This window comes from Xenopus laevis, chromosome 9_10S (genome assembly GCF_017654675.1).
Source record: "Xenopus laevis strain J_2021 chromosome 9_10S, Xenopus_laevis_v10.1, whole genome shotgun sequence".
Taxonomy (NCBI): domain Eukaryota; kingdom Metazoa; phylum Chordata; class Amphibia; order Anura; family Pipidae; genus Xenopus; species Xenopus laevis.
The window spans coordinates 75787857-75809021 of record NC_054388.1 but is presented as its reverse complement, the minus strand read 5'-3'; the positions used below and the strand labels follow the sequence as shown (position 1 = coordinate 75809021).

Sequence of the window (21165 nt, the reverse complement as noted above, 5' to 3'; positions counted from 1 at the left end):
AAGTAATGCAGACTTAATTCATCATGTAATTGCAAAACAGCATCGGGTCTGCCACATTATATTTAATGCCTGGAGGTGGGGTGGTGTAAATGACTTAACAAGATTTCAATTTCTGCCCAAACTAGAAATAGCACTTATATTTCACCGATATAGTACAACTGTGGGATCTATTATCCAGAATGCTTAGGACCTGAGGTTTTCTGGATAAGGGATCTTTCTGTAATTTGAATCGCCATGCCTTAAATCTGCTACATTTACACATTCAACAAACCCAATTGTTTTGACATCAATGTGGATCATTCAGCTTGGCACTAGCTAATACAAGCAACTGTTTAATCTTACAGAGAAAAGGTGCAAATATTTCTACATCTGCACGTTCTAGAAAAATGGGTGTGTTCCACTGCTAGGAGGTCTGTCAGGACTCAAGTTTAAGGATTAATGCAGTAGCACAATCCATAGTAACCTATTAAGTGTTATATTTGACCAGTCTGGTGTAATAAGAATAATGAGAAAATAAGAAAATGGTTGGATAAGAATTGCTGAACATTAAACCCATGTTACTGTTCTGAGGATTTTGTGCATGGTTCTTGGGGCTGTATGCTAAGAACACCAGAGCAGCTATATACTTACCCCCATATGTAATAAAAGGCACTAAGTTTGCCTAGGAGCAGTAACCCATGGCAACCAATAAGATGTTTGCTTTTAAAAAGGTGACCAGTAGATACTGCCGTCTTATTGGCTGCTATGGGTAACTGATCCTGGGCAAACGTAGTGCCTTTTATTACATAACCCTAAGGGGGTTATTTATTAAACTCTGATTGCAAAAAATCACGAAAAATTTGTGATTTTCTTTAATAAAATCTGAATTTTAAAAAATCACTAATTTTTCAGAATTTTTCAGAATTTATTAAACCCTGACTATGGAAAAGTCAGAATCCAAAAATCTGGCATCTCAGACCTGTCGAGTTTGCATATAAGTCAATGGGAGGAGTCCCAATGATTTTTAAACCAATATTTAGGACCACCTCATATTAGCCACTCCTTTATATTTGTTGTGCTGAGAACTAAATGAAAACATACAAAGCTTCTTTTAATAAAACTTTATTACTCTGAGTACAGAAATAAATTAACCACTCCACTATCAGAAGGGCCAGTTACTGGAACCTATGGTAGTGTAGAATTGCAGTGATCTTGAGAAACTGGCCCGAAGCCTTTGGCAGGTTAAATAAAAAGACTTTGTAGCCACCAAATTAGCAAAGGCGTTTATTGACATGTGTTTTTTTACAGTGCTCCATGGTATGGTACACAGATCTGCCTAGAAGATTTCAACACCAACTTTGTTGGGGAGGTTGAATCGTCCTGTTAGATCCGTTTATTTAAATATTGACAGGGTTCTTGAAAGTAATTGTCAAAATTCCAGTGATGAAAAATTAAAAAAAAAAAGAAGTGGTGGGTGTATTGTACAGTTCCATATAGTTGGTTGTAACCAGTTGCTGGTCTTTGTACAGTTCTGATGCCTCCGGTGTTCTGAGACATTCTGCTGACAGTTCTAGGGAAGGAAGGAGAGAAGAAATCAATGTCACTTGGAGAAGACACAGTCATTTAGGAAAGCAGGTGCTAGATGAAATGGGAAGAAGTATATTTAGTGCATGAGGCAGTGGAACCTGGGGGGGGGGCAAAAACTGCAGCAAGTTTTAATGATTTTCATTATAGCTGGCTTCTCAGTTTAATCATCCAAAGGAAAACTGCATAAATACTTTTTAAGTCTTAAATGTAAGTCTAGGTCTTTCATTTTCTGGCTTTCTTTATTCACTAGCTATAATTTAAAAGTTAAAGACAAGTAGCCTATGTAGTTAGATTGTTACAGCTTATAAGCAAACACCCCAAACATTATACATACCCATGATGCTCTATCACTAGAGAACAAACTAACTTAAAGTCTCAATCTTATTAACAATGGCTTATGTGGTTTCACTTAATACAAAACTACCAATTCTCATATAGATATACACACATTCATTATGCAGCCACTTTGAAAACACATTAATAATTACTTAATGCTAAATTATTGAGCTGCTCTGTGTAGAAATAACCCTAGGAGCTTTGTTCACTGAAAGCATTGAAGAAAGACACGTACCTTGAGAAATCCACTTAGACGGACATGATGTGTTTCACAAAGGCTATGGATAAAAGTAGGATGGACAATTTATAAAACATACATTCAATGAGCAACTCAGACCATAACAAAAGTAATAATTCTGCTTCTGTTGTAAAGCTACGCTGTAACATTCTAGACTTCAAACTCAACTTTTGTGAATTCCCAACATACTCAGCTTGAAGCTACTGGAGAGCTGAAGGCTGCAGATGCCTGTTGTATAGCATGGAACAAATTGGGCATGGCAAATATGTCATTAGTTCTGCAATACTGGTAGCTCTTAATAACAACAAAGATATTCATCATACATGAAATATTAGCCATAATCCTGTTAAAAATCCCCATTAAGGCAAATCAAAGAGTCGGTGGGCTCAGCATGAGTAGTACCTTAGGGATTAATTCTATGGGAACAGGAACACTAGGTATAAGGCTCCCCCTTTCTTTCTAAAGTTGCAGGAAATGAACAGCTACCTTCATAGTTGATACAGCCGTTGGAGTCTTCCTGACCAGCCAGAAGAGATTCTACTTCCTCCTCCTTCATCTTCTCACCTGTTTGGTTAAAGTAAATGCATTATATTAGTTATTGTTTTTTTGAAGGACCTTGGAAGATGCACTGTCAAGCAGAACCAGAGTCCTTACCCAGAGTGGCCAGTACGTGACGAAGCTCAGCACCCATAACAGTGCCATTGCCTTCCTTGTCAAAGACGCGGAGACCCTCAACGAAGTCTTCAAAGGAGCCCTGGTCCTTGTTGTTGGCAGTGGCCTGCAACATGGGCAAGAACTGTTCAAACTCAATCCTCTTGGCGTTCATCTCTACAGGAACGAAAAAAAGACACACATAAGGTTAGACAACACTATAGAAAACAAGAGCAAACAATGAGGAACCTATTCTACAATTAAGGCAGTTGGGGCTGTCTTGGAATTATCTTTGAACACTTATAGAGACAAAAGCTCCCAGTATGGAGCAGCTGCTACACTATAATATTTGCCAATGACAATTCTACAATGGTGTCTATGGGAGACGGCCTTTCCTTTATTCTGACCTTTCTGGATAACAGATCCCATACTTTTATACATTATCGATAATATTTCTGACAATATATGGTCCAACAACCTCTATTCAGCTTATTTCTAAAATTATAACATTTATTAGGATTTGAATAACTTTTATAGACCCAAGTATCCAAGCCCCTCTTCTCACCCTCAGCACTGGGATTGCCCAGGATCTTCTTGACCTCAGCATTTGTGGGGTTCTGTCCCAGAGCTCTCATCACATCAGCAACCTGATTGAGGGCGATTTTGCTGTCTCCTGTCCTGTCAAAGAGTGTGAAAGCCTCTTTGAAGTCTGTAGAAAAGGGGACAAAAAGACCAGACATTAGATAAGTGGAACTTTGCCTGTTTGGGGCAACAATTGGATTATCTGTTCTTTTGAAAACAGGTGAATATGCATATTCTCTATCCATAATTAAAATATTTATTCAAATAAAAGACAAATCCTAGCTCCAAGTAAGGCAATCTATACAATACTTTCGGTTCTATAAGAGTTATTCTTCTTCTTCTAAGGAAGAAAGAGAATTTTGTGTGCTGCATGGCTTATCTTCATTTGGGATATTTGAAACTGGGTTATTTTAAGAGTAGCAGTGATGGGTGTCCAAATATAGCCAGAGATGGTTTTACAAGCCCTGTAAAAGCTTCTAATGTTAGAGAAGGGTCAGGCCTCCTGTAACAGGATAGCCTGCAGCAGAGATCCAGCAGAGAAGCAGGACTATAACCCGTTTGCTGCTGCCCAGTATGATAATTGCCATGCCTGGGATACACACCTGTCAGCACTGGCCTCTTCCCTATAGCATCTGCCTTCACAAATACAAAGTGACAGACAAGGTGGGGAATCTGGCAGTTTCATTTTCAAAGGGAGCTAAATATTCCAGCCTGTCGCTGACACTTATCTTGTGCTTACACACCTACAGCTCCAGGGACCCAGGTAGTTCCAGCAAATGGAACTTATTCAGTTAATGTAGTATATTATATTTTGGGCCCTGGAGCTGTCGTGAGAGCAGAGTACAACAGTCCAAGCTGGTAGGGGATGCTGTGAGTTGAAGTTCAGAAGAAACTAAGGTCTCAGTAAAATAGCATGGATTCATGAAAACATAGCAGAACTCTTGTTCCTTTATGAAAAGTTTCACCTGTTTGGCAAAACTTGGGATATATAACATTGCATATACAGTTTTCCAGCATGCTGGGTGAATCCATTTCTATTGTACCCATCTCATCCTAAGATACTGTGAGTGGGCTTTGGTGTAAGACCCAGTAGGATGTGAAGCGTGCGATTGAAATATCTTCCCCTGCTTGCATGTAAAAGTATATATTAGGTTCAGTCGAATAGTATTTAACAAAAATATACAATTTAGAAGGCGCACACCCTATGTTAATTGTGGGGTGCTCATCCCATGGAGACCACCCAAATATAGCCTCCTTGAACATAGATCAAATATAAAGTATAAGGATTGCACAAAAAAACACATTTACATATTAGCTTTGGCCCAATAGCGGCCCAACGCGTTTCAACCACATAAGTGGTCTTCATCAGGGACGAAGTCCATAAATTACAGCAAAAGAGAAAAAAAGGCAGGAATAGTATTTAACAACATATTAATGTAATAAGTCATTCCTGGGTTATTCTATATAGTCGAAGAGCAGAGCACCCAGGGGAGTGCAGAGTAAAGCACTTACTGTAAATAAAATGCCATATATTACATAATAAGTAGCTGAATAAATTTACAATTGGCACACAATTCTGCCACATAATAGATCCCTGGTATCAGTGTTCATTATATACAGCTTCCTATTTAAAGAGCTCCCAGACTGCCTCCCTCACAACTTACCATCCTGCTGATCCTGGGAAAACTCGATCTGTCAAAGAAAATCAGCCACAAAGAAAAATATGATTTACTATGGCCTGTTGTTATGTTTAGTTTGCCAGCATTCCGAAGTCCAAATCTGAAACTCATGCAAACAGGACTGGCAGGCAGCTGGAACCCAGACTGTGCTGGTAATAAAGGCAGGACCTGTGTCCTGTTGAGTTTGATTCTTTGGATTGACACTGAGATCTTCCAAGTGGCTTTTGGAAAGACCAAGGAAAATCAATAGATGGAAAAACCATAGTGAGTTTAAAGGCTTTGCTGCAGCTCCAACTTAAAGGAACAGTTCACTTACCAGCAACTTCATCAGCGGAGAAAGACTGCAAGGGAGAGAGAAAAAAGACAGAACTAGTATAGTTGCCAATGCACTGACAGAATGTAAACATTGATTTGTAATGATAACCTGTGTGAGGTATGAGTCCTGCGAGCTGCGCGGAGTAACCTGTAGCCTATACTAATACCAAGTATCTAAGCGCTACACTTCCTCATTCTGCTGATCAGAAACAATGAGCTTATATGATCTGTGCCTCAGGAAGAGATTACTATATAGAATGAGAGCTTCTATTTATAGCTCTGTTTCGTACTCCAAAATTCTCAGATGTTGCTGGACTACAGCTCCCAGCAATCTTCAGCATACATTTAAAGTATATCTGAAGTTGTAGTTCAACAACTGATGTGAACTTGAGGTTAAAAACAGTGATTTAAAGGTACAGAAAAGCACCAAGATCAATAGGTCTTGATTGCATTCACAAATATTTTTATATATATTATATACATGCATCCATATGAAGGCATATATTCTGGAATATGTATACAACAGACTTTATATTAAACAATAAGTCAGAACATGTCATTTTCTATAAAGTGAGCTTATTCTTAAGTTTTGTTGAGCAATATACAGTCCTATTATAGCAGAGGTTACTCAGGCCTATACACAAGTTTCAATTTGTGAAAACATAAAACATCATTATCCATCTTCATACACAAGTCTCCTCTCTATTGGTATGGGCTATTATTAACAAATGCAATCATTAAATGAGCAAATCAGAGATAAAAATCAGTATTAGACATAGGAAACTCTTCTCCCTTTAGCACTTGGAAAAAGCTCTGTGGCCCATAGGCTAAAGCTGTATAGATAAGGGCCCCAGTGCCCAGAGCTTGGGATGCTAGAGGAAAGCAGTTGCACCCACCATGTTGATCTTGACTTGGGGAGACGAGCAGGGAGCTGAGGGATGTCCGACCGAGGGCAGAAGAGTGTGGTCCTTCAGCTCTGGCCCAGCTCCTCTTATTTAACCAGGGGCAGTGACACGTCTGTGCGGATCGGATGTCAGATGGGCAGCTGGAACCGCCCCCTGGACAGTTTTTAGCTTTCTTAGGGCAAAGGGAAAGGAGGGATCCTGTTCCACTTACACCAGTTTGGAGAGCTATTATTAGCTCGGCCGGTGCTTGACTCGCTTTCATGGCTTTCACCATCATCAGCACATTTTCTCCAGAGAGGGATGTTTAGACTTTTCCTGGATCTGCCAAATGTGCGGTATCACCTAGATAGACCCCGCTCAAACCAATCCAGCATTAAATAGCATCTACTGATAGTTTAGCAACAGAATTACCCCCTGCTGCTGTACATTCTAAAGACTTTGACCTGACCTCTACATTTAGTTAGAAACTGCGATTTTTTCCAGGCGTTGTTTGACTAATTCTTGCCCTATTTGCTTTCGTTTTATTACCTACCGACATCTCCCTCCAGCTGCTTAATACAATGTTTGGTGGGGTGGAGGGGGTTGTAGTTCGGTGATATTTTTTTGCTATCCACCCCCTATCATTTATGGCTGAAGAACACTGTTGGAGCTGATTGTCTTTATACTGCTCTGTAGAATTCTATCCCCACTTTTCCTTATCTAATGGAACAATCAGTGGCGTATCTAGATATTACTGAGCCCCAAAGCAAATTATTTTTCAGGTGCCCAAAATGTCTAGAAGTTATATACTGATATTGTACATGAATTATGGCCTCATAGGGCCCCTATACCTCCTGGGCCCCCCTGCAGCTGCAGGGTCTGCTTCCTCTGTAGTTACACCCCTGGGAACAATTGTCATTCCGCATAAGCTCTGCAGATCTAAAGCAAGCGATTTCTGTCTGTGGCGATGATAATTCATATGAAGCTAATACTTATAATAACCATTACCTCTGTCAATATAAATAGCTCTGAATTGGATTTGCCTTTGGGATGTGTTTGTCATCTGTATGAATCTGAAAGTGTGGTGCTGGTAGGATTTAGCGCATTTACTACACTTACATGACATTTTGCATTTAGAATACTTTTGACAAAATTCTCCTAGGGCAGGGTAGGTTGGAAGCTAAACTTGGTTAAAGGAGGGTCTTTACAACCCCCCCATCTAATGAATTGATATCTATTCCAACACCATTGTATTAACATAATAGAATGAGCAGTCTAGACACAAATGTTATTATTATAGTATAACGCATGTGATGTGTATGCAACCTGAGCTAAAAATACATCCATTATTACATAAGTAACCACAGTTTGAAGGCCAACCTAAAGAATTAGAAGCAGGAGAGAGAGGTGCAATCTAGTGCCCATAGTGGAAGCTTACATGCCAAAAATTTAGTGGATTATTAAAGGATTTGGTGAATGGAGATGGGGACTATCACTTGAAGGAGGGGTGTGTGGTTATGGGGTATATACACTTTTATCCAATTAAAGCTTGCACTAAAAAGCATATATTAATGACATGAACGAGTGCAAGCATTTATTTATTAAATCACTTCTGCTTTAAGTAAAATGATTTGTGAGGCCACCAGGAGTGCTGGGTCACTGGACAAGTGTGTTGGTGCCACCCCCCAAGAAGCAAGGGTTAAACAGATGTCACATTTATATATAGACTGCTCACACTCTGCTGTCAGACACAGATTTGTCTATAGATAGTCCTCATTTCTGCTCATTTAAGGTAAAAATGACATGAGCTTTCTTTAACAGCATATGCACAGGGAGTGACTGAATCACACTTTTCCTGCAATTGAAAGGGTGAAATGGCTGTGCAATGGCATGTGCTGATATCTTATCATATTATTTTGTTATGTGTTTGCTTCAATTAAAAATGGGGTCTCATACTACTAATAATAAGCAATGCAAATATCCGCCGTTTCGGTCCTGCGTGGACTGAAACGTCACGCCGACTATTTATGCAAATGTGAATACACCTTCAATTTTGATGCACAAAATATCTCAGTGTTGCTGGCCTTTTTTTGTGAAATACCTGAACTATTTACCGTGCACCTGGGGCAAGCAATACAAGCAATAGAGTGCATATGTGCTAATTGTGGTACAGATTCTGTCAGTGCATTGAACCATACAATCAACAGGTTGAATTCTCTCTTATTACCAACCGTGCCGCCTTCCATCACCGACAAGTCTCCTGGAAAGTGAACAAGTTAGGAACACAAAGGTATATCACATGCTGAACCCAAAATCATGCACAAAAACAAAAGCCAAAAATAATGTCACATGTAGGCAAAACGCTTGTCCTGGGATCAACAACCTAATGTACCCACCCCCAGCTGCTGCACAACTCTAATTCCCAGTGTGCCCTCTGCTAACTAAGCTCAAGAGGGATGCTGGGAATTAAAGTTTAGCAACAACTGTTCTGGAATATACTATTACCCCATAGTGTACAACATGCAGTTCTCATATAATATTCATTATGCTGTCAACATTACATTGTAAGCAGTTAGTATCATGATAAAAATAAAGATATTATTAATGACTGGTATTTCAAGAGGTGGGTTTTGGTGGGTGGGTCTAAAGGTTATTGTAAGACTAGAAATAAAACTGGACTAGCAAGAAAATTTGCTGCAGGACCATCTATTGCCATCAGTATGTGCTGTGTAGCTATAGCAGGCTTATTGATATGGCGGGTAAACATAACATTTGTGTGTATAAAGTAGGTTTACCAGTTCACTTGAAAATCCAGGGACAAACTTAGCTAGAAGGGCTACACTGATAGCAATTCCATTTATATGCAACCAGCCTTCCAACATGCATTTATTAGACATGTTTCTTAATTTTCAATTGATCTTGGTAATCCTAATATAGGGTGTCCTGAAATATGACTCTCAAGAACCACAATCAGGTCTTTTTTTAAATAAATGTCGATAAAGGGAATTTACCCAGGGCCCATAAACATCGGGTACCGTCCTCAGCTTTTTCATCTGCAATAGCCTGGTTGAAAAAAAGAAGGTGTGTGCTGTGATGTAGAACTACACATATGTTGTGTAGAATGTATATTTGTCTATGCATACATGCGGCGCTTCAATTTCCGAAGTCGCCAGAAGTTTCCTTGTGAGGCAACTTCGGAAATCGAAGCGCCGCGAGTGCATTGACTCGGGCGATTTTTTATTTTAGCAGGCGGAAGTGAGGGGAAAGGCAGTTCGGGGAGATTGTCGCCCAGAAGAAGAGGCGATTAGTCGCCATGTAACTAAATCTCCCTGAATCTGCCCGTGTGCTAAAGCCCTAAAGAGGAAGCATTATTATTTAAAAAGTCCAGGATGAACAAAATCTGTGCATCATTAGGTGTATATTAAAAGTGTCTAATGTTGGCAAGTCGCTGTGTATCTGTTCTTTAATATGGATAGACAGGAATGTGCAAGGGGGGCAGTTAAACTGCATAGATGTTCTCAACACTATGGTGGATATCAGACAGAACAAACCCCTTTCTAGGGAAGATACGTGCCAGGCGGTTTATCGTGTCAGCCAGAGTAATCCCTTTCTCAAGCCCTTTTATCTCTTGGCATACACAAAGCAAGTCTAACTATGTGGCTGCAACAACTTCACAAAACCAAATGTAAATGTAACCTTTATTCTGCCTCTCTGTCATGCCATGTACACACTGCTGCCATCTGTCACATTCCATTCCAACTTCTGCACTTCAGCTGTTCCAGAACTACAACTCCCAGCATCCTTCACCAGCTCAGCTGATATAGGAAGGAGAATGGGGTTTCGGGAATTGTCATTTCACAGCAGCTGGAGTGACAGAGGTTGTTACACAAATAATCACTCTGTGCTCCATGTCTCTGCATTCGTTTATTGTATTGGCAAGTTTACTTGCTTAGACTAGTGCTGTCCAACTGGAGGCCTGGGGCAGGATACTGCTTCCTAAGACATTTTTATGGGTACTACTCTTTACTCCTTTTTATGGCATGTGGTAGTGAATGGAATAATTTGTCAGCCTTGATTTAACCAAGTGAGTGTTTGGAAACTAGTGTAAGAGTAGGTTTAACTAGACTTTTATTATGACTATGGTTGTGAGTTGGTCCCTTAGCTCAAGGAACTGACAACATCCTAGAGCATGTGCTGTGAATCAGCAGAAAATAAAATATGGATCTACTGAAGAGATTTGTTACAGGTACAGATCTTCACTACTAAGGGGCTGTGGTGGTCTTTGTTAGTACAGAAACTCAAAAATTATAAGGCATATTATTTCTGGCCTACTTACTAGTAAAGCCTTAGCTCTTTTATTAAAGAGGGCTGCTTATGATATATATATATATATATATATCTTATATATGGGATGCACAGATTTTGGCACAGATTTTTTTTAAAAAAAATATGTGTTGGAAGGTGCAGAGCCCTTAAAATATGCTGCTGGGACCCCCCCCCCCTGGAATTCTTTAAGCAAAAGCAGCAGAATGAATCCAAATCATTTTAAAAGTGTCTGCAGTTAAAGAGGATGTCTTGTCCCCCTGCTTTTAACACAACAGAAGTTAAAAAACTTTAGAGGATGTGTTTCATCTGATGTCAAAGCTGGCAGTTTGCCTTGCCAAATCATAACTTCAAAGTTGGATATTAGCTATAATAGATATGCACAGCAGGCAGCAGGGCTGAGATATATTACAATGTGTCTGTATTGTTTCATGTATAAGAATGTGGTATGCAACTAAATGAATTATTAATTAGCCCTTCAACATGGTGTATTATAGTTTTCCAGAAAGGAAATGGCAACGCCACTGATTATACAGCTTAGGAGAGCCGGCAGCTGCTGGGAGTCTCAGGGGTTGTGTGTGTTGTATAAAATGTCCATAATGGCTGAATGTGGAATGTGTCACTCTCCACTATGCAGTTTAAAATGGATGTCACCATTAAATAAGAGGGTATGCTAACCTGACACATTAGGTTTAATAGTTGGGACATACTCTTACATACACTACTTGACATGACCAGCAGATGGCAATAGATGACTTATGTTCCTCTAAGGGCTCTTACAGAAGGGTGTTTCTAGCTGCGCTCCCCTGCCTTCCGGTTTCATGCCCCATTGAAAAGAATTCAGTGCGTTTACTCCTGCGCTCCCCTGCGGCTCAACGCATGAACCCAGAAAGCAGGGGAGCGCAGCTAAAAACACAGCTAAAAACGCTCATCTTTAAGAGCCCTAAAAGAATAAATAGTGCCTAAAGTGTTCCTATTGAAATTGCCATGCTATTTATTTTCCTAATTCATTTTTAAGTTCTGAAATAACTTTATAAACTGTTAATTAAATATGTATTAAGGTGTTGGCCAAAGAGTCCCGACTAATGAACAATATCAATACATTTGTGCTTATAATTTCCTCAGTGTTAAAAAGTGCTAAAAACAAATAGCAGTGAGGTCCAGTAGAGGTATAGGATCTATTATCCAGAATCCTTGGGACCTGCTTAATGAATGACTGTGACTTCTAGTTTGGCAGCATCATTAGCAGATGTATCATTAGTAAACAGACAGTAAAGTATGAGCATTCTTAGAGAGTACACTATACAGGAATGAGCATACTTCATTAAATAAATCACATTAATTAAATCACATTAACCTGCCTCTGCGGAGGCATTACAGCTGTTCCATCTAGTGTTTTAAAACACATATAGTGCTGCTCTACTGCTGTCTGTTTAAAATGACAAGCAATATATTGCAGTTTCATCCCATATTTAAATGAAGAGAATACTTATTTTGTGAACAAAACACTTTTTTTGCCACAAAACTGTAAATCAATCCCAGCACATAGGAAGCAATTGAAGCAAAAGAAAAATGCACTCATTGGGACACTGTATCTAGCAGGGCCTTCTAATGATGCTTTGTGCATCCAGCATCCCGATTATAACACATTAGTTGTAATCTACTAGCTGTTTGCATCTTTCTGCTCTCCCAAAATTCATGGCTACAGCAGCTGTTGGCCATAATGCTTAGGGATGTACTAGGCAGATATGAGACCTGCCTTTAATATTCCTTTTTAGGAAATTTCCCATCGGATGCAGGGGGATCCTCATTTAAACACCAATCAGCCTGTCAAGGAGGTTGGGTTATTTTGGGAGGGTTAGAGGAACAATCTTGCCACCTGTTATTCTCCACCCCACACACTTAACATTTTACAAGCAGTAGAAAGAACAAGCTGTCAAACCACACAGAATGCACCAATTCCAGCAAACACTTGCAGTAAGGATATGTTGTGTGCAGTCACTGGAATAAATGGGCTAACAATGCCCGTGCACTTTCTAACTCATGTCTTAGGGCTCACACACTGTACATAATGCCACAGCTTTCCATTTAACCTTCAGCAATGGGCTCTAACAGTACCTGTAGATGTTGTGGAAGGGGTAAGTAAAATGAATTTCTAAAATCTCCCAGAGATTCAACAGTAATTATAATAAATAAAATATTTTGCATATAGAACAAATAGCCATTGTTTTCTTAAATGGGGCACTAACTAAATAATTGCTCTAATGTTTACTGGTAGCACCCCAGGACTGTGAAGTTACCCTACTGTTGCCCTGTTACTGTGAGCACCCCAAAACTCTGTTACCCTGCTAACTGGGAGCACCCAAAAACTCTAATCTTGCCCTGCTTAATCGGAGCACCTGAAAACTATTTTGCTTAGTGGGAACACCCCCAAAACTCTAATTTTACATTCATTACTGTGAGCACTCAAAAACTCTGTTAACCTGCTAATGGGAGCAATTTCACCCCAAAACTCCTGCTTATTGTGTGCACCCCAAAACAAATGTAATCTTTATCAGGCTTAGATAAGCTAAGCAGCATGTTTATACAAGAGAAGAACATTATATGCTGAAATGTGTCTGGGTATCGCTTCCACAAGAGTATAGACCCTGTTAAAATAATTCTTTAAATTGTTACTACATTAAATCCCTTTGCATCAGCCCCATTGTTTAACAGCAGAAGTTTGACAATGCTGGGCAGCTATTGGCTACTCTTTTGCAAAAATTTTGCCTGAGTCTAGTTAAGAATCTCCCCAGTCCCATGTCTGTGCAAGGCTACATAAACTGCCCATAGATTTGCCTCTTTGAGTTTGAGAAAGCCCCAAGCTCCATGTCCCTGACTCTCCAGTAACCGCACACAGCACATCTCTTTGCAGACCCTGTTACCTTGACACTGGACAGATCAAATGCAGGTGCTTTGGGCTTTTCTGGTTCTGGGGCTGGTGCTGGTGCTGCGGCAGCAGCAGGTTTAGCCTCAGGTTTCTTCACATCCTTCTTGGGTGCCATTGTGCTGGTTTTAGTTTAACAAGGGGTAGAAATAAAAAAGGAATCCAAAAAGAAAGCAGCCCAAGTGTTTCTTGAGGTAGGAGGTGAGACCAGGATGATCTTCAGCCCAGAGCCTAGAAGTGGGATCCAATGTGTTTTTCACTATAAGGCCATATTTATATTTCACTCAGTACATAACACAATCTCCACTCATGCCGCTGGATTGGACAGTTCCCCAGGCAAGGAGGATGTCATGAGGGCTAAGTCTATAAATGGAATATGAGGGTCAGAGCAACATTAACTGATGGGACCTATTTTTTTTAACCTCCACGGGTATTTAGGATAAGTGCAAAGGACAAACACACATGATAAAGAAGCCTGGAAAGCAGTTGTTGACATTTTGTTACAGGTGGGAACATTCTGCTCCCTTTTTCCCCCTACTGGAATTTTAGATCTTCCTTGGCCATTAATCGTGAATTTCCCCTCCTTCAACTCCCTCCTCCCTCACCACCTCCCCTCATTCCCAGCAACTAACCATTTAAATGTTCATAAAGCCTCCCAATAGATTTGATTTCATTCAGGAATTTTTGACCTAAAGGTTTGGTATGTAGCACCAGAGTTATATGAACCCCCCCTCCCAATCCTCCGTCATTCTAGAATCTTCTTCCCCCTCCCCCAAATCTCTTCTTTCTCATTTGCAGAAACTGTTGATCAAGCAGAGAGAGAGGCAGCAGAAAGTTTAAAAATAAAGGCAGACGTATATGGCAAGTTGTCCTTGTCACCTCCTCCTGTTTCATAGAGAATGTACTGTACGCACCGGCCCCATCCTATCGGACGCCTCCTGCTGTTGCTGCTGCTGCTGCTTTTGTATATTAATTACATATCGAAAAGGAGCTATCACTCTATTTATTTCATATTGCTTATCCTACGAGATGAGTGTAAAGCCACAAAGCAAGTATTGAAGAAAGGTTGAACCCTAGGTGTAGGATCTAGGCTAATTTATACATAAATATATATATATATATATATTAGTATGTACAAAGTATATATTTCCATGTATGTGTGTGTGTGACCTTAGTGTATGTTTGAGTGTAGCTAGAATGACTTGAATGGATGTTTTCCAGTGTAAAATAACAGAATGATATACAGGTATGGGAACTATTATCCTGCAATCAGTTAGCCACAATTCTCCAAAATACAGAAATATCATTTTCCAAGAAGTTCTATTTAAGAAAAACATTTTTAATTTCAACCAATTTCCTCTTTTTCTGTAACAATGTCTTTTTAGTAAGACATTAAGCTCTAATCAACCCCTTTGCCAGATAACTCCAGGTCCCAAGCATTCCATCGATTCCATCGATTTCATACCTGTATTTCTTTATAGCATTATCCTGCACCAGTATTAGTGCATTGTGCACTGTTGCCAATTATATGCTGCCAATTGGCCAATAAAATATCTCCATGCAATACACTGGAGTGCTCTGTTACAAGAAGAGAATGGCACATCCATTAGTAAGTGCCTGGTGCAGCGGTGCGTGACATGCAGTGTGCCCTCGTGTGTGTTTGTCCTGCCTTGTGCTGCCACTGTACGTGTAAAGAAGTTCATGCCAAACCCAGTCACTCTCATCATCTCTCCCTGTCTGTGAATGAAAAGCTCCTCGCTCAGCTCCTTCCCAAAGAGATGGATTATTTTCTGGTGACTTTGGGATAAAATCGGACACTTAAATAGGGCTGCAGACTCCAGCTGTTTCCCTCTAAAATGTGCACAGCAATCACTGCCATAATTCATGTCCTTGTAAAACTGTGCTGGGAAAGGTTTTATATTTAGAAAACACCTTTGGCATCCTCGTGCCAACGCCTTGTTTCAGTCCTTCCTAAAAGTATGTTTTGCTCCATAACTGGTGTTATTGCTGGAGCAGGCAATTACATGGTTAAATAAAAATGTCATTTGATTGATTGCATTTATTTATCTTTATCTGGCTCAAGCACGTTAATTAGAAATCCAAGACAAAATCAAGAAACAATGCATTTCTGGGGAGAGGGCAATTACTGTAGGGGATTTAAGTTTAGGTATATGACGTATTAAAAAAAAAAAAAAAAAAAAAAATATATATATATATATATATATATATATAGATAGATAGATAGATATATATATATATATATATATATATATATATATAAACAGATGTGTCTCATCTTGGCCTTGGATTATATGGCCTGTGGCATTTTAAAAGCAGGGTGCAATGGAATAAAGGAGCAATTGTGTATGTGTTTCACACAATTAAATTGGAAACTCTCTATAGTTAAATCACACACTCGTGCATCAATATCGTGCAAGGGGGGGATGGTGGGAACCCAGAATAACCCTGCTCCTCCCCTAAGTGCTTTTGTGGTATGTCAGCAAGATGGCAATGCCACTTCTACAACTCAGTCCTTCTTTCTCTCACGGTTAGGTGCATGGGAGTGCAAGGTTATTTTGAAACCAAAACATTAGGATACCAAGAAGGTTTCCCCAAATGCAGACTACACGCTCCTGGATGCATCATTACTGTTCATGGAAAGGTTACAAGCCTGTAGATATACATACCCTACAAATATATATATATATATATATATATATATATATATATATATATATATATATATATATATATATATATCTCACAACAAGCCGCACTCTCAGGTCTTTCATTCTTTCATTGCCAAAAAAATTAATTTATTCAACGTTTCAGCTCTACATCGTGAGCCATCTTCAGGAAGTGAGTAAAAAGCAATTTTTACCAGTAAAAGCACTTTTGATCCCTGTAATACTGCCCAGGCAATTTCCACTTTTACTCGCCTACTGTCTAAGGATTCTATGAAAATTAGGGATTCGGTTCAGGATTCGGCCTTTTTCAGCAGGATTCGGCCAAATCCTTGTGCCTGGCCGAACCGTATCCGAATCCTAGGGAAATGACATGCCTTTGCATCACAAAAGAAGATTTTTTTCCACTTTTTCCTTTCCTGGCCCTAATTTGCATATGCAAATTAGGATTCGGATTCGGTTAGGTATTCGGCCGAATCTTTCACCAAGGATTCGGAGATTCGTCCGAATCCCAAATAGTGGATTCGGTGCATCCCTAATGAAAATACACCAAAATCTGTGTAAAAGTCATCCTAATTTGTCTAGAAGTGAAAGAGAAGCGATAAAAACTTTGAAAGCCAATAAAGACATAATAATGAGGCAAGATGAAAAGGGGAGAGCTATAGTTATACTTGACAAACGTTACTATGAGGCAGAGATCCTAGAGCAACTGTCAGATATTAAGACATCAATGATACTACTGGGCAATACCTTAGGACTGATTTCCCAAAGATACCCTTCATTTATACAATACCAAAAATACATAAGTCTCTAACAGTCCCAGCAGGATGTCCCATCATCTCAGCAATGGGGTTTTTTTTCCAACCTGTGGCCAAGTATTTAGATCATTATTTGCAACTTGTGGTTCGATGTATGGGCTCGTATGTGCAAGATACAAAGCACCTACTGATTATGCTTCAGGAGGTGAGGGTCCCACCAGATTATGTGTTGGTAACTATGGATGTTTAAGTCTTTACACAAGTCATTCCCTATGATCTAGGAATAGCAGCATGCAAGGCCACATTGCAGAAACACCACCATGGTTTACCCACAGTAGAATTTTTGGTCATCTTGCTAGACATGATTTTGTCACATAATTACTTTATGTTCCAAGATACCTTTTATTTACAAGTGGCAGGGACCACTATGGGATCTAATTGCTCCCTCCTTTGCCAATATTTTCATGGAACAATATGAAACTAAATGTTTGCTACCAATGGGAGGGAACAAGATTCAGTTCTATAAATGATATATTGATGATCTATTACTGCTTTGGAATGGCACAGTAGATGAACTTATTTCTTTTGGTGATGAGGCCCTAAATAAACTTTTTCCGATCAAATTGACCATGACTTATGACGGACAGTCAGTGCACTATTTAGATTTGACTATAAGCAAGGGGAGCGAGTGGGCACTAGACTTTACAAAAAACCTACAGACAGGAATAGTCTGATACATTCCAACTCCCACCACCCCCCAAACATGTCCCGAGGGGTTCTGTACTCACAGTTCCTGAGAGTCATCAGGAACAATACTGATCGCACCACATTGGAACTGCAACTCTGAGTTGGCTGAACAGTTTGCTAACAGAGGCTACTCCTCAGATTTAATTGAGGAACAACAATTAGAGCCAAATAACTTCACAGGAAGAGCTATTACAAGTGGATGGGAAAGAATGCTCACAACCAGATTTAATTTTTACGACCGATTCGATTACTGCGAGCATACCCATTAAAAATTCATTAATAAATAGGTCGGAAATTATCAATTCGGATACTCACCTTACCTTCTTGGACAAAAAGAGACCCCTGTTAGCATATAGGAGGGAACAGAATTGGAGCGACCTCTTGGTAGTTAAGGATGTGTTAGCAGAGCCCAAGGGTAGACACACGTGGTTGGTTAGGCCACTGAAAAATGGATGTTTTAAATGTACAAATTGCCTCACGTGTAGTGGAATGTTGCAGAACAGGCCAGAAATATTTGATTAAACACAGACTAACGTGTACCAGTGACCATGTAGTTTATATGGCTTGATGCCTCTGTGGCTTGTATTATGTGGGCAAGGCATCTACCACTTAGATGTGTAATTCGATTGGCCTTGGCTACAGGTAAAGCAGATCAACCGTTGGCCAAGCATTGGCTAAGATGTAACACACATTGCCCCAATTATATATACTAATTGACCATATATGGAGCGGTGGTAATAGAGACCTACTGAGGAAGAAGTCAATGTGGATTTTTAAGCTAGAAACCCTAGCCCTGAAGGCAGGGCCGGAACTAGGGGTAGGCAGAGTAGGCACGTTCCTAGGGCGCAAAGCTTGGAGGGTGCCAGGCATGAACCTTTCTCCGCTTCCTTCCCCTAGTCCAGCTGAGTGCGCTCCTCTCCTCTTCAGTCCTGCGTACTGTTTGTGCGCTTGCGCATGCGTGCGCGTACAGGAGGGGAGGAGGAGAGCATGGGGTGACGCCCACTTTCAACGTCATGTGAGTTTTGGGGCGTGTTTGATCATTTAAATAGTCTTGATTGCATACACAGTACTCACTTCCTAAAGATGGCTCATGATGTCGAGCCGAAACATTGAATAAATCAATTTTTTTGGCAATGAAAGACCTGAGACTGTGGTTTGTTATGTGGGATATAAAATGCAAATATTGATCGGCACCCATGCGTTAACACAACCAGTTTTCTGTGTGCACCATACCAGATATATATAAATAGAGCTTGTTACCAGCACTCACCTCTCCTTTAGCATGGGCTGGGTGCTAACCGTAGATTTAGGGACCGATGACAGGACATACTGACGATGGTCCCTACAGGATCGAAACACGTTGATGTCCACACAGTAAAGCGTTTTATCTGCTTCAATCTGATTTTTTTCTGTGAGTGCTTTCATTCTGTTATGTATTAAATATATATATATATATATATAACTAGCACAGAGGATCCGCACTCTCAGGTCTTATATAAATATAAATTTATTTTTGTATGCAAGACTAACGTTTCGGCCTCCTCCGAGGCCTTTCTCAAAGTGTCAGGTGGTGGAAAAAACACACTTAAATACAGGTATTGGCGGGAAACTAGACAAATTGGAACTGACGTGGTAATAGCGTCACAGAAACGTAACTAGATTTAAATATCACTCATTACATACAAACAAACATAAAAATTGCAAAGTACATGTATAACTAAAGATTATAAATCTACTAATTTAAAACAATCTATCCCTTATACAGAGAAAAACATGATGTTATGTAACAATGTTGCAAATCGTTAGTAATATTGTATCTACATAGTCATGCTGCATGTCATTACTTTGTTACTAAAACATCTTAAAATTGAGTAAGAATAGTGGGTCTAAACGGAGAGTCATTCCTTCTTTATGCTAAATACTTTGTCGATTATTAAAAATATTTATTAAAACTGCCACTCTGAAGACGGGGTACTGAATCTTTTAATTGTTCACCTCATTTTATTAACTAATTGGAGCCCAGCCCCTACGAATTAGAAAAACAGTGCTGGCTAAACCCATATGAATTAGCCCTATGAGACCCATAGCACCATCTAGCTGTCATGCTTAAATATTAGGTGTAGTTATTTCAACCGGGGATTGTGTGACCCGACAATTATATATATATACCCGGAACCGTCACCAACAAAATGTATATGGATCTAGACTATATGAGACTCGCTATCAAGGAAACTATCATTCTACCAATCTTCAGTGTCAACATTACATCCCAGCGTCCTCCGTGTGTAATGTGTCATAGTAAATGTGAATCAAATAAACAATATTAATTATAGAGCTAAACATTATTTAAGCAGCAAAAATGCCATGATTAAAAATTAAAATGTGTAGAAGTTAGGTGAGCATACCCCCGCATGAAAACTAAAGGCTAAAAAAGAACACAATACTAAGGACTGGGTGAGTGTATAACATTTACATAGAGAAGAATAAATGCATAAAAATATATACATAAAAAATAAAAAAGTGAAAAAGTGAAAGAAAAAAATGTGGGAAAAGAAAAATTAAAAAAATATACATCACAGTCTGTTTCAGATCCAAATGAAAGTTCCTTTCGCAAAGTCTCTTCATCTAGGATGGCTTAATTTACTGTCCAACTTTACCTACTTCGGGTAATAGTGTCTATATACGGGGTTTGGTGAACTTGTCAGGTAAACGTATCCATCACAGGCCCCCGCACCAAAACAAAGCATGCGGGGGTATGCTCACCTAACTTCTACACATTTTAATTTTTAATCATGGCATTTTTGCTGCTTAAATAATGTTTAGCTCTATAATTAATATTGTTTATTTGATTCACATTTACTATGACACATTACACACGGAGGACGCTGGGATGTAATGTTGACACTGAAGATTGGTAGAATGATAGTTTCCTTGATAGCGAGTCTCATATAGTCTAGATCCATATACATTTTGTTGGTGACGGTTCCGGGTATATATATATAATTGTCGGGTCACACAATCCCCGGTTGAAATAACTACACCTAATATTTAAGCATGACAGCTAGATGGTGCTATGGGTCTCATAGGGCTAATTCATATGGGTTTAGCCAGCACTGTTTTTCTAATTCGTAGGGGCTGGGCTCCAATTAGTTAATAAAATGAGGTGAACAATTAAAAGATTCAGTACCCCGTCTTCAGAGTGGCAGTTTTAATAAATATTTTTAATAATCGACAAAGTATTTAGCATAAAGAAGGAATGACTCTCCGTTTAGACCCACTATTCTTACTCAATTTTAAGATGTTTTAGTAACAAAGTAATGACATGCAGCATGACTATGTAGATACAATATTACTAACGATTTGCAACATTGTTACATAACATCATGTTTTTCTCTGTATAAGGGATAGATTGTTTTAAATTAGTAGATTTATAACCTTTAGTTATACATGTACTTTGCAATTTTTATGTTTGTTTG

At 39.3% G+C, this 21165-nt stretch overlaps 1 protein-coding gene across 2 annotated transcripts; it reads right to left on the bottom strand.

The window, feature by feature from the left end:
* Positions 1 to 1085: 1085 nt before the first annotated feature.
* Positions 1086 to 13725, bottom strand: myl1.S (myosin light chain 1 S homeolog). 2 transcript variants are annotated; one of them, XM_018237174.2, is made up of 7 exons: positions 6264 to 6355; positions 5369 to 5393; positions 3357 to 3500; positions 2795 to 2968; positions 2627 to 2704; positions 2138 to 2180; positions 1086 to 1549 (listed from the first exon to the last, which is right to left on the bottom strand). In XM_018237174.2, the coding sequence occupies exons 1-6, from the start codon at positions 6264 to 6266 to the stop codon at positions 2152 to 2154; spliced, it is 453 nt and encodes a 150-aa protein (XP_018092663.1). In that variant the 5' UTR covers positions 6267 to 6355; the 3' UTR covers positions 1086 to 1549; positions 2138 to 2151.
* Between the last annotated feature and the right edge of the window lie 7440 nt (positions 13726 to 21165).

Bases quoted from the DNA above. Each gene is read 5' to 3' on its own strand.
- myl1.S (XM_018237174.2), bottom strand. The intron at 3,501-5,368 runs GTAAGTGAACTG...CCTTTTCTACAG, and splicing joins CTCCGCTGATGAAGTTGCTG to ACTTCAAAGAGGCTTTCACA. The intron at 2,705-2,794 runs GTAAGGACTCTG...TTAACCAAACAG, and splicing joins TCACGTACTGGCCACTCTGG to GTGAGAAGATGAAGGAGGAG.